This window comes from Triticum aestivum, chromosome 2D (genome assembly GCF_018294505.1).
Source record: "Triticum aestivum cultivar Chinese Spring chromosome 2D, IWGSC CS RefSeq v2.1, whole genome shotgun sequence".
In the NCBI taxonomy this organism is placed as follows: domain Eukaryota; kingdom Viridiplantae; phylum Streptophyta; class Magnoliopsida; order Poales; family Poaceae; genus Triticum; species Triticum aestivum.
In genome coordinates this window covers 322,681,555-322,694,165 of record NC_057799.1, presented here as the reverse complement: position 1 = coordinate 322,694,165, position 12,611 = coordinate 322,681,555, and the positions used below count along the sequence as shown (strand labels likewise).

At 42.7% G+C, this 12,611-nt stretch overlaps 1 protein-coding gene across 1 annotated transcript; it reads right to left on the bottom strand.

Moving 5' to 3' along the window:
* Positions 1 to 3,790: 3,790 nt before the first annotated feature.
* Positions 3,791 to 7,825, bottom strand: LOC123052952 (uncharacterized). The gene is made up of 7 exons (XM_044476321.1): positions 7,439 to 7,825; positions 5,383 to 7,224; positions 5,195 to 5,276; positions 5,047 to 5,113; positions 4,625 to 4,810; positions 4,464 to 4,524; positions 3,791 to 4,384 (listed from the first exon to the last, which is right to left on the bottom strand). Exons 1-7 carry the CDS (start codon positions 7,635 to 7,637, stop codon positions 4,209 to 4,211), a joined length of 2,613 nt encoding a protein of 870 aa, XP_044332256.1. The 5' UTR covers positions 7,638 to 7,825; the 3' UTR covers positions 3,791 to 4,208.
* Between the last annotated feature and the right edge of the window lie 4,786 nt (positions 7,826 to 12,611).

Genomic DNA, 12,611 nt, shown 5'->3' with positions numbered 1-12,611 from the left:
TACGAGATAGAGTTGGGGTAGCATCAATTGAAGAGAAGCTTGTCCAACATCGTCTGAGATGGTTTGGGCATATTCAGCGTAGGCCTCCAGAAGCTCCAGTGCATAGCGGACGGCTAAAGCGTTCGGAGAATATCAAGAGAGGGCGGGGTAGACCGAATTTGACATGGGAGGAGTCCGTTAAGAGAGACCTGAAGGATTGGAGTATCCCCAAAGAACTAGCTATGGACATGGGTGCGTGGAAGCTTGCTATCCATGTGCCAGAGGCATGAGTTGGTCGCGAGATCTTATGAGTTTCACCTCTAACCTATCCCAACTTGTTTGGGACTAAAAGCTTTGTTGTTGTTGTATTTTAAAATGTGCTACTGGAGTTCGGTGCACTGGATATTCCCCGTGGAGTATACATGCAGTATGGAGTGATACTAGGATCTGAGTACAGAGGCAATTCATTTTTCAGCGAAATCAGATGCGTTTGTCAGTTACCTACCTGTATTTGTGTCTTGTAACCAACTGCTCTTTTTGGCGCCGTTTACAGTTAGGATATTTATTAGGTTTTGATGGCAATCAAACTTCCGGACCACAGTTTAATTCTGCTGTTAGGTGAGGGGTTATTTTGACAGTGTACCAGATTATCCGAAAGAGGCAGACTAACTTTTCCTGAACTATTCTGGGCAATAATAATAGTAGCTCATTGATGCTAGCATGATTCAGTCTAAGATGATAATATTCTAATCATTTAAAATCACTGATGAGCATCTAGGGTTGAGAGAGATACCTCATCCATATTCATCAATTCCATGGAGGACCCCTTCACAGCTCCTAACTTATACAAAGCCGTAATGTGTTTTGCAATCAGAATTACTTACTATTGTGCTGTATTCATTAACAGTATATAATTAAAGTAATGTTTTGCAGGTGAACAGAAGAGCACACCTTTAAGTATGTGGTAGCACCAAACACATGACCGTCCTGGACAGACACACTCACCATTCACCAACCTGCAATTGTTTAGAGACCTGTAAGGGCATGTACAATGGTGGCATATGGATACATATGCCCCATGACAGAAAGTAATTTGAGGCGCCTACATTTATTTTTTCTCCCCAATGCAAGCTACCACTAGTAGGCCTCATTAAGAAATAGAAAATAAAGACTCTAATACACATGCATCTCTACTTTTCACTCCAACCTTTTCAGCTTTTGTCACCGGACCACACTTTTTCTCTTCAAGCACCCGCCTCCTGAAGAGGATCCCGCTTCCCTATCCGAACCTACTTTACGTCATATGGCATGCGAGGCATCACCTTGAGGCTATGCATTGTACATGCCCTAACAGCTGGTATAGTAAGGCAAATTTGATCATGGAAGGGGTACTGCTTGGTTAGCTGCACGGAGTAAAAAAAATAGTGGGTAAGAAATCATGCTAGCAGTAGGCAAGATCTGATGCTTGTCCTCATCTTTAACTTTGTATTGCTTTTTGGGGCAGGAATCATGATGTGGCATTCATTTGATTGATTCCTTGTTATAAAGCTGAAAGAGCCTTACTTCTAGCTGGTAGATGCAGTACATTATTCTTCAACTCACTGCAACATTTGCAAGGTCAGATGCACACTGCGTGCCTGTCAATTCTGCTCCATTCAAATGCTGGGTTGGGACCTCACGATCATTGACCCTGCCATGATCACAGGCTTATTCACCACAGCGTGATAATTATTATAAGTACAAGGGTAATGGTGAGTAATCACTATCAGAGGGTGAGATTTTTTTTTTTGCGGAATGTAGAGATATATGACTATGAGTTAGATTTGGACATGGCCTGATAATAAGAGAAGAAGCAAAAAGGCAGGGAGAATTGCAACTGCACCACATGGGGGGAAAGTTAGCAGCAATAGCAATGGCAACTAGTACTAGCAAAGTTATCGAGGACAAGAGCCATGTCTACCCCCACCAATAAGCCTCATCCCCAAAGTACAGTAACAAGCAAGCATGTTGGAACTTGGAAGAAACAGAAGACTTGTCTGCACAAGCTAGGCTGGCACATTATGCTGGCTCCATAGTTTTCCTTTCCTTTTCTTTGTCAGCAATCAGAAGCTTCCCTACCCACAGCCACATGACCCATGTGAGCCCTATGAAGACCAGATCAGCAGTGGCCTGTGTTGTGCACCGCGTCCGCATCCGCATGGTAGGTTAGGTCAGGTCTCCTCATCCTTTGATTGAGAGATTCCATGAGCAAACTCACCAACAAGCACGCAAGCAAATCTTGGGTTGTGAGACCAGTCAAAAAACAGCATGGTCTCTCATTATCTAGGTGTTTAATTCTGGACGCACATGGAACGGAAGCCAACGCATTTGGCTAGATAAATTAGTAACATTTGAGCGAGCTAGTACTAATTAAGATGGATGCATCGAGATTGCAGCAGCAATACCGTTAGAACAGAACAGGAGATTTGTTTGTTTAATCATCGGCGGAATCAAGAATCAGTGGGCGCTTGATTGTTGAAATTACTAGTACTAGTTGATTGTTTTGTGGATACTTGTTCAGACTTGGATGGCTTCACTTGTGCATGTAGCAAAACCATGCGCCACCCTACACAAGGGCATGCTGGGTCAACTGACAAAATAATATACTCCCTCCGTTAGAAATTAGTTACTGTACCACTCAAACGGTCGGTGTGTTAAGCAGGAAACGAACCATCCGTCCATTTACACTAGACGCACTTGGGTGAGTGGTGTTGGAGACAGAAAAGAAGGAAAGTTGCTGGGCAGAAAAGCAAGATCTGCCTGCCTGCCTACCTGATGAGAAGGGAAAGGGAGAGGGAAAGAGAAGCCCTCACGTGCTGCATGAGATGATGGGAACAATAACCTCCTACAAGAGTCGCTGCAAATCTACAGGTGCTTTGTGTATGCCATTCATCTCTGAAAATGATATGCTTGTCCAGAAAATGATGCATCACGTGCGCCTTCATCATGGCGGTCCATGGCTTGATGTTGCCATTGCTCTCAAGCAAACAAAGTTAACCATGCCCATAAGCTAATTTGATGATGCTTGATTTATGCATTTCACTGTAGCCCCAGAGACCAGAGTGCATGGGACCAGCCTAGCCTAGGGATCATCGTATACAAACTTACAAAGTATGTACGTAAATGGAGACAAAAGCTCTTTTTTTAGAGAGAGAGACAGAGACAGAGACAAAAGCTCCTGGTCCTGGACCTGGTGAGCTACAATGGCCGGGCCGGGCCATGTGTGTGAATATGCAGTTTTTCACGTGAACATTATTAGTTAAAAATAAAGGAACACAAGTTGGGCTGCTTATACTAACACTTGAGTGACGAGATTTCGGCTATCATCACAACAGTGTGGCAGTAGAAGATTTCAGCTGCCAGCTTTGCTTTCATCCATCCACGACTTGGCATGCAACTCGTGACTCTGCAACCCGCACTTATATCCAAGTCCTCAGGTCAGGATAAGCACTTCAGTACCAGTGCAAAGCTGCATGTGCATGTCATGTCATCACAATTATTATTAATCACATCTATTTACACAAAACTGCCACCATATTGACAAAGAAAATGCTCAGAATATGACAGCATTCGCAAGCATAAGTGTCTTGCACGGAATGACACACGGTTATTTTCCAGATTTGGACATTTCATAACAAAACACAGCAAGACAAATGTTGGGCTCAAAGTCAACAAGATTTCAAGTCCCAACATAGAACAACCAATTCCACTTGCAATGATGCTATCTGTTGCCACTCTAGCAATTATAAACACCATTGGCGGTACAGTACTATAGTTCAACAAATGTGAAAAGATTACATCACTTACTCAAGAGGAGGAAAAGTTACAAGCCAGCAAAACTCTAACATCCTTACAACATAATTGACCAACTTATAAAATATAACAACCCTGTTATCCTTGATACAGGGGAAAGAATGATTAATGACGCATGTCAACATGTGTGTAACCAAAGTACATGTGAAGTAATAGGTACGACCTTGTGAACACTACCTAGCCTTGACTACTTCAGGATAAGCACAAACCGAAACAACAGAGAGTAAAAAATGTTCAAATTACCAATACCCCCTGCCTACAAGTAGTCATGCCAACTGCCAAGCCAAGAAACAAAACGAACTCCAGAGCCAAAACTTTCTGCCATCCAACACAAGCCTGGCCAAAGCTCTTGCTTACTGTATCAAGGCACAGGACCATCAAGCGGCACACTTCTCTCGCTTCTCCAGTCTGTCACGTATTTTTGCATAGAAATCCCAATTCGGATCACTCTCAGTAATGAAAGGTTGACCAAAAGGGTGCTCCTGAACATAACGCTGAACATCATCTGCAGCAGCAAGGTTCTCTAGATACACACGAAGATCTCCACCTGGTCCTGTTTACGGAACAACATTCAGCATTAATGATTCGACACATGTAAAACAGTAACGCAATCTTAAAATGATGAATCTGACCCAATGAATTATCCGTCCTGTTATGGTAGCTGTAGGGTTGTGGGAAAATGGCAGTGTGTGGCTGCAAAATACAGATGTCAACATAAAATATATCTGAATAGCAACAGATGGGCTTAGCATCAACACATACGACACAATACGAGCAGGGTACAACTCAGTACCGGATTGCACAGAGCCTTGTAAGGGGAATCATCCACAAGCAAAGTATTCGAAGGCGAAAATTCCCCTTGCTCCCACGGAAGATCAGGGTCCTCTTTATTCCACAGTTTCTTTAGTTCCTTCAGTACTAAGGGTTTGCGTTGATTTTCAAGAGTACTACACTTGGTAGTAGTGCAGTGAGATGCATCCTGGGCAGATTAGAACAGTTAATGCATCGGGATTTCAGAGTAACTCCAGAAAGAGAAACAGAAAAAAGTAATCAAAAATAATATAGCAATGCAAATGACATTTTCACACATTTCATGGACTGTGCAAATGCACACCACCTGGCTTTCTTGCAATTATACTCCAAGTGGAGACCATCAACAAAAAAATTTGGCCAGAGATTAGAAGTAGCAAGTACATATGCATTTCCATTACTTACCCAGCAGAATAGCAAGTGTCGCCTGAGATCTTTCATAAGGATATCGACAACATCATCCACATTTACTCTGGAGAATTAGAAAATTGGAATTAGCACCGTGCGGGTAAATCATGTCAAGTGAAGAGGTGTAGGGGAAAAGAATCAGTACTTCATTCTTGACGACCATACCCCTAGCTCAAAGTTCTGGAAGCAAAATCTCAGAAAATCGTCATGGTATGGTCTTATGAAGACTGTTGCAATAGTATAACATTAGCGTTTTGATGAGATAGAAATTCCGATCCAGATTGATACCAAAAGGAAAGTGCTGCACAAGGAATATTAAAGAAGTAACTTTACCATATTTGCCTCGAACTTTTGCATGTGCCAAGCGAGAGTCGCGAGAGTTGCGGTGGATTGGAGTGATATCCGCAAGCAGACCATTAAGATCAAGAATAAGAAGTTTTTTCCTCTGAAACCTTACAAGCGATCCTCCTGGTGAGTACATATCCTGGACAACATTTTTTGCAGTAACCTCAGATTCACATATAGAGTATCCCATACTTCCTGTAACCTTCACGGTACCTGTCCTACACACATCCTTCCTTTCATCTGAGCTGACATCACCCACCGCAGGTGCCTCAGTAACAGCTACTTGAGCCCTCTTCTTCCTTTTCCGTTTCTTCCGCTTAGGCTTCTGAGAGTTGCCGTTATTCTCATTCTTTCCCTCCACCAAATTTTCAGCTATGTTTACCTCAGGACAATCTGGTCCCTTTCCATTTCTGGGACTCATACTGATTTCAGTATCTCCTGGTAGACCTTCCCCTCCTTCGCCTTCTATGTAGCCCTTTTCAATTTTATCCACCACAACACCACTGGTGTCTGGTATAACAGAAGGGGATTGATCTTGCTTACATTTCTTCTGTTTCTTGAGCTTAGGTTCCTGAGAGTAGTCTTCATTCACTTTATTTTCCTCCACCAAATGCTCAGTTATGTTTGCATTGGGACATTCTGGACCCTCTCCAGGTCTGGGACTTGTAGTGACATCAGCACCTCTGGATGCAGCTTCCACATTTGTGCTGCCACGTCCTGATTTATCTGGCACAACATCACCGGCATCCAACAAGGTAGAAGGGGATTGCTCCTGGTTCTTCTTCTTCCATTTTTTGAGCTTATTCTTCTTCAACTTTGGTACCCCCTTCTCTGCAATGTTTACCCCAGGACAGTTTGGGTCCTCTCCATCTCTAGGGCTAATACTAGCTTCACCATCCTGTGGTGCACCATCACCATTCATACAGCTATTTCCATATTCATCTGCCACAACAGCACCAGTATCAAGTACAACAGAAGGGGATCCTTCCTTATTATTCTTTCGTTTCTTGGGCTTACGCTTCTTCTTCTCCTGTGTCCCCTTCTCTGCCATGTTTGCCTCTGGACAGCATGGATCCTCTACCGTGCTCATACTAACATGCGCATCTCCCAAAGCATCATCCCCATCTGTGCCAACATTTCCAGATTTGTCTGCCTCAACAGCACCATCATCAGACACAGCAGCACGTGATCGCCCCTGCTTATTCTTCTTCCATTTCCTGGGTTCAGGCTTCTTCCTCTCCAGTGTCTCCTTCGCCACAATGTTTACCTTGGGACAATCTTGACCCTCTCCATTTCTGGGACTCTTACTAATTTCAGAAATTCCTGGAACGCCCTTCCCATCTGTACTTTCATTTTCAGATTTACCAATCACAATGGCAGCATCCACTACAGCAGGAAATGATGGTTCTTGCTTGTTCTTATTCCGTTTCCCCAGCTTGGGCTTCTTCTTACCCTTCGGTACATCCTGTTCTGCAATGTTTGCAGCAGAAAAGCCTAGATCCTCTTCATTTCTGGGACGCCTACTAGCTTCATCATCTCCCGGTACATCTTCCACATGTTTGCAGCCAACTCCGGATTTGTTTACCTCAACAGCATTGTCATCAGACACAGTAGAAGAGGATGGCTCCTGCATAATCTTCTTATTCTTTTTTCTTTTCTTGCGAACTTCAGAGTCTCCTATAACACCTTCCCCATCAGTGCAGTCAACACCTGATTTACCCGTGGCGGCAGCATCAGCACTCGATGCAGCAGCACAAGGAGATTGCTCCCTCTTATTCTTCTTTCGTTCGTTGAGCTGAGGCTTCTTTTCCCTGTCCGCTGTCCCCTTCCCTGTAGAAGCCATAAAATCAGTTCGGCTATACACGCTTTCTCCAAGCAGCACAAGGAAAACAAAGACAGATTAGCATGGCTAGTGCGAATCAAGGGCAGGAAGCAAAGCATTGGACTACCAGATGGATAAACCCAGCCCTAGCCGCAGCCGCTGCCAGGGACACACGCATTTTCACCGTTTCAACGAGACGCGTAGCCGGGCGTAGGCGCGTACCTGCATCGGCGGGATCCAGTGCGTGTACGGTGGCGGAGGCCTCCTGCGCGGCCCCGGCGTCGCCGCCCCGTCGCCTGCTCCTCCTCGGCGTGGCTGAATCAGAAGCGGCAGCGGATGCCGCGGGAGCCTCCTGCTCGGCAGCCTCCTCCGGCGCACCCGTAGCGGCGGCCTCGCCCCGCCGCTTGCCCTTCTTCCCCATCCGATCTAGTTTTTCTGGGACAGGCAGAAGATGGCTGAATACACGGAGCGCATCAGGGCGCAGACCGCCAGAGCCTCCCTGCTGGTGACTGCAAGATAGGGGCAGAGCAGCGCGACGTGGTTTCGGCGGCGGCGGCGGCGTCGCTGCCTGGATTAGGTTTAAGCGACGTGTCGGGTTCGATTTGTCACCCGCGCGCCAACACGCAAAGCCCTGCTATTACATTGGGCCGTACGAGTTTGGGCTGTACTATGTTAAAAAAACAGAGTTTGGGCTGTACGAATAAACGAAATTGCATCAATTAATGATCCAATTTGTCTAAAAAAAGAGTTTGGCCTGTACTATCTATTTGCATTGGAATTTCCTATATATGACGCTCTTTGCGTCAAACACTGTTGAGGTAACGCATACAGCGATAACACACCTAAGTGTACGACTGGGCCGGCCAATCAGAGCTATCTAACGTGTAGATTGCATCCGGTTTTGGGAACTTATGGAAGGTTTCAGCCCTGGTCTTTATTGGTTTTGGGAACCTTCTAGAAGGTTCCTGAACAGGTTTTTTGGTTTTTGACTGGTTTTCAGTTTTTTTCTGTATTTATTCTTTTTCTGTTTTTATTCCTTTTTTTCTTTATGTGCTTGTTCAATATTTCACAACTAATCAAAAATTATTTGGGATACAAAAAATGTTCGCAAATTTTCAAAAAATGTTTTTGTTTTCAAATCTTGTTTGGGAGTTTCAAAAAATGTTCCCTTTAAAATTTGTTCGCAAATTTCAAAAAAAGTTCATGTTTTCAAGTTTTGTTCGGGAGTTTCGAAAAATGTTCTGTTTCAAAAATTCTTTGCAAATTTCAAACACTGTTCATGTTTTCAAATTTTGTTCTGGAGTTTCAAAAAATGTTTGCGTGCAAAAGTTGTTTGTGTTTCCAAATTTTGTTTGGAATTTGAAAAATGTTCCTATTTTTGAAAAGTTGTTCATGTTCAGCTTTTTGGGTAGTTTCAAAAATGTTCCCCATTTAAAAAAAATGTGCGCTTCTCCAAAATTCGTTTGCATGTTTAAAAAATGTTTGAGTTTTCTCAAAATTTGTAACAAATTTTCAAAATGTTCCCATTTGATAAAACATTGACGTTTTGGTTGGAAAAAAAGTTTTGCATTCAAAATTTTGAAAACATTCAGATCGGCGTTTGAGTTTCTTAAGGTTTTGTGCTATATTGTAAGCAAGAAAGCTCGCTAGCTCAACTAGCTAGAATCATATGATCTAAAGCAGTCGGTCTTGGGTTTGAACCTCGGCAACGCGCCTTTTTTTATTCTAGTGTTATCTACTTGTCGCTAGCGAGATGGGCCGGCCTAGTTGAGAGATCCGTTGTGCGTGTGGTCGACAGTCTGCCGCAGAGAGCGGCACATAGGAGTTCCCATTTTCATTTTTGGAAGGTGGGCGTACATTTTTGAATGAAAAGTCGAAAATGATACATTTTGTGTAAACTTGCAAAGGACTTAGTATTTCTCAAAAAGAAAAGAGGCTCTGACTCCATGCCCATCTATCGCTCTACCTCTTCTTCCATATGCTACATCTCCTATCCAATGACCATTCTAATTAATATAAATGTTCATATTTAGTTTTCCCAGTGGTACTATAAGATACATGAATTCGAACATAAATGCCTCTTTTGAATTCACTACAATCCAACCAAGTACCTAAACAACTAAGGAATGTCATGTCGGTACTAAGTAATTTTTTTGAGAAATACTAAGTCTTTTGTAAGTTTACACAAAATGTATCCTTTTCAACTTTTCATTCAAATGTACGTCCTCCTACCCAAATTGTTATAGTTCATATTTTGGTGTACTTCCTTCTAAAATTGTTATTGATCCTACCGGTGGCAACGAATGTTGAGAGAGCATTTTCTGCCATGAGTTTAGTCAAGAGCAAGTTAAGAAATAAGATGGGTGATAGTGTTTTGGATGATTGGCTAGTCACATACATTGAGAGAGGTGCTTTCTCCGAGGTGAATGAAGGTGATATAATCAATACCTTCATGGCAATGCAAAAGGAAACATAGTCTTTTTAAATTTCTCAAGGTATGTATTGTCCATGTAGTATGTCCTATGTAGGCTTCTTAATGCAAAACAAAGATTTAATAGAGAATTTTAGTGTGTTTGCAAGACTATATTGATCTATTTCTTTGTAATATTGGTAACTGGTTAGAACGTTCACATGTCATACTGCTTATAAAAAAATTAGGGTGGAGCATCTTGTTGTCAAATGCTAGCTCCGCCACTGTAATTTGGTGTACTTGCTTCTAAAAATGGTATTGATTCTACCGGTGGCAGCGGCAAATGCTGAAGAGCATTTTCTGCCATGAGTTTAGTCAGAGCAAGTTGAGAAATAATATGGGTGATAGTCTTTTGGATGATTGCCTAGTCACATACATTGAGAGGGATGCTTTCTCTGAGGTGAATGAAGGTGATATAATCGATACCTTCATGGCAATGCAAAAGCATAGGCCAGAAACATAGTCTTTGCGAACTTCTCAAGATATGTACTATGGTCCATGTAGTATCTACTATGTAGGCTTCTTTATGCAAAACTGAGATTTAATTAAGAATTTTAGTGTGTTTGTAAGACCATATTGATATATTTCTTTGTAATATTTTTAGTTAGTTAGGACGTTCACATGTTATATTGCTTGTAAAAAATAGGGTAACCACCCTGTTGTCAAATGCTAGCTCCGCCACTGTATAAGGAGCCACCTGTGATATGCTCTGAGCATTGAAGGCATCAGGAATAACATAAAGCTTTTTAACTCTTACTACTGCCATTCCTATATTTTAGGAACGGAGGATTTAGTTGCAAAGGAAACACTGGTATGTGTTAAAAAATACTCCAAAACTAAAGACAAATAAATAGTTCAAATATTTATTATGGCATTAGAACTATCTCCAAAATGCTTAGACATTTACTGCAAGTTGTATCTTGCCTATAGATTTTGCCTATTCAGATATTTCTATGTTTTTAGAGAGAGTAGATTAGAGATTGGAACCAACAAATGATATAATGAGGTATGCTTTTTACATCAAAAAGATGCTCGATGAAGCAAATTAATACTATATGACTATTCTCACACTTTAGACTTACAGGAACTGGGGAAAAAATCACTTGCCTAGATTGTGGTTGGCTGTCCCGAAAGAAATTGCACTCACAATACACTTGGGGAAAATGTCCGGAAACAATAGAACATGCTCTTCATATTACTTAGAATATCTTGGTTGCACGGTTTCATGTGATGAACCCGAGGCTACAACAGTGATACGGGAAATCAGATAACATAATTTGATAATAGTCCAGAAAGAAAAAATGATAAAGATTCATCGATGGGATGGCAAATAATACAGACACTCACTCATCTATGAACATATCCATGAGAGAAGTGGCAAAAATGTAATGAACATCATGTATGATAACCTCATGTTATGAGGGTCAGAAATGGAGCCCTGGAGGAATTAGGAAGAACCTGATGATACGGTGCGAGGATTGAAATAAGCCGAAGATGAAATCCTAATTGTCAGCATATAAATTCTACAAGAGTGGAAAAAGATTATGCAAGAAGCAAAAATAACAAATTTAATCAGGGATTAACATAAGGGGTTAGTTAATTTGCCATGAGTGGAATTCTCGATGACATTGAAGGCAAGGAAGGACCGCAAGAGTAGCCAATTAAGGGAACGTGTTCAAGACACAACGGGGAGAGAGATACCAGAGACGACACGATATGCCGGTGATAGCCTGCAAGCGTACATGGTTTAGTTATAGCTTTTCCAAAGTAAGAGTGTCGATCCAATGGGGAGCGCATGAAATGGAACTTGTCTCTCGTAGAGATCTATAAAGAGTGCCTGCAAGTTTGTCGAGGACCAAAGCAAGCGGGTTGTGAAAGGTTGAAATAGTTTGGGTGAAAGGTTGCTAAAAGTAAAAGTACGCAAGAAAAGTAAATGAATGATAGAGAGAATGGCGTTGATCTGCAATAGTGATAGAGGAGATCAGATAACACAATTTGGTAATAGTTCAGAAATAAAAAACTATAAACATGCATTGTGGGATGACAAATAATATAGACACTCACTCGTCTATGAACATATCCATGGGAGAAGTGGCAAAAACATAATGAACATCATGTAGGATAGCGCCACATTATGTGGGTTGGGCATGGAGCCCTGGAGGAAATTGGAAGAACCTAATGATGTGGTGCGAGGATTGAAATATGCCGAAGCTGAAATCCAAATTGTTAGCATATAACTTCTGCAAGATTGGAAAAAGATCACGCAAGATGCAAAAATATAAACACGTCAAGGTAGTTAGGAGATTTAATCAGGGATTAACATAAGGGGTTAGTTAATTGCCCATGAATGGAATTATCGATGACATTGAAGGCAAGGCAAGGCCGCAAGAGTAACCAAGTAAGGGAACGCATTCATGACACAATAGGGAGAGAGATACTAGAGAAGACGTGATGCGCCAGTGATAGGCTGCAAGTGCATAGGGTTTAGTTATAGCTTTTTTCAAGTAAGAGTGTTGACCCCACAGGGAGCATAGGAAATGGACTTTGTCTCTCATAGCATCTGTCGATGGAGGATCACGTGGACATTGGCGGGGTCTCCCGGGCATTGTGGGAGCACAACAAGAGCAAGAGCGGCTCGGGGCGTCACATGAAGAAGTCGACAGGGCACAAGGCAGGGGCCTTGGTTGTGCCGGCCATGGAGTGCTTGGGTGCGCTGACCACGCCTCGTCGGGTGGTCATGGCGCTCACTTCCTCGGGGCTTCCTGGCTCGGGCTCTGGTGGGCGCGCGGTGGCTGCTTCAGGAGAAGCGTTGAGGGAGGTGGTGTCAAATACGACGCCAATTCCCAAGGCCAAGCGTTCCAAGTCGGTCGTCGTGGCTTCCACACGGGCAAGTGTGTGGACTAAGGGGGCGAAGGGGGACCTGAA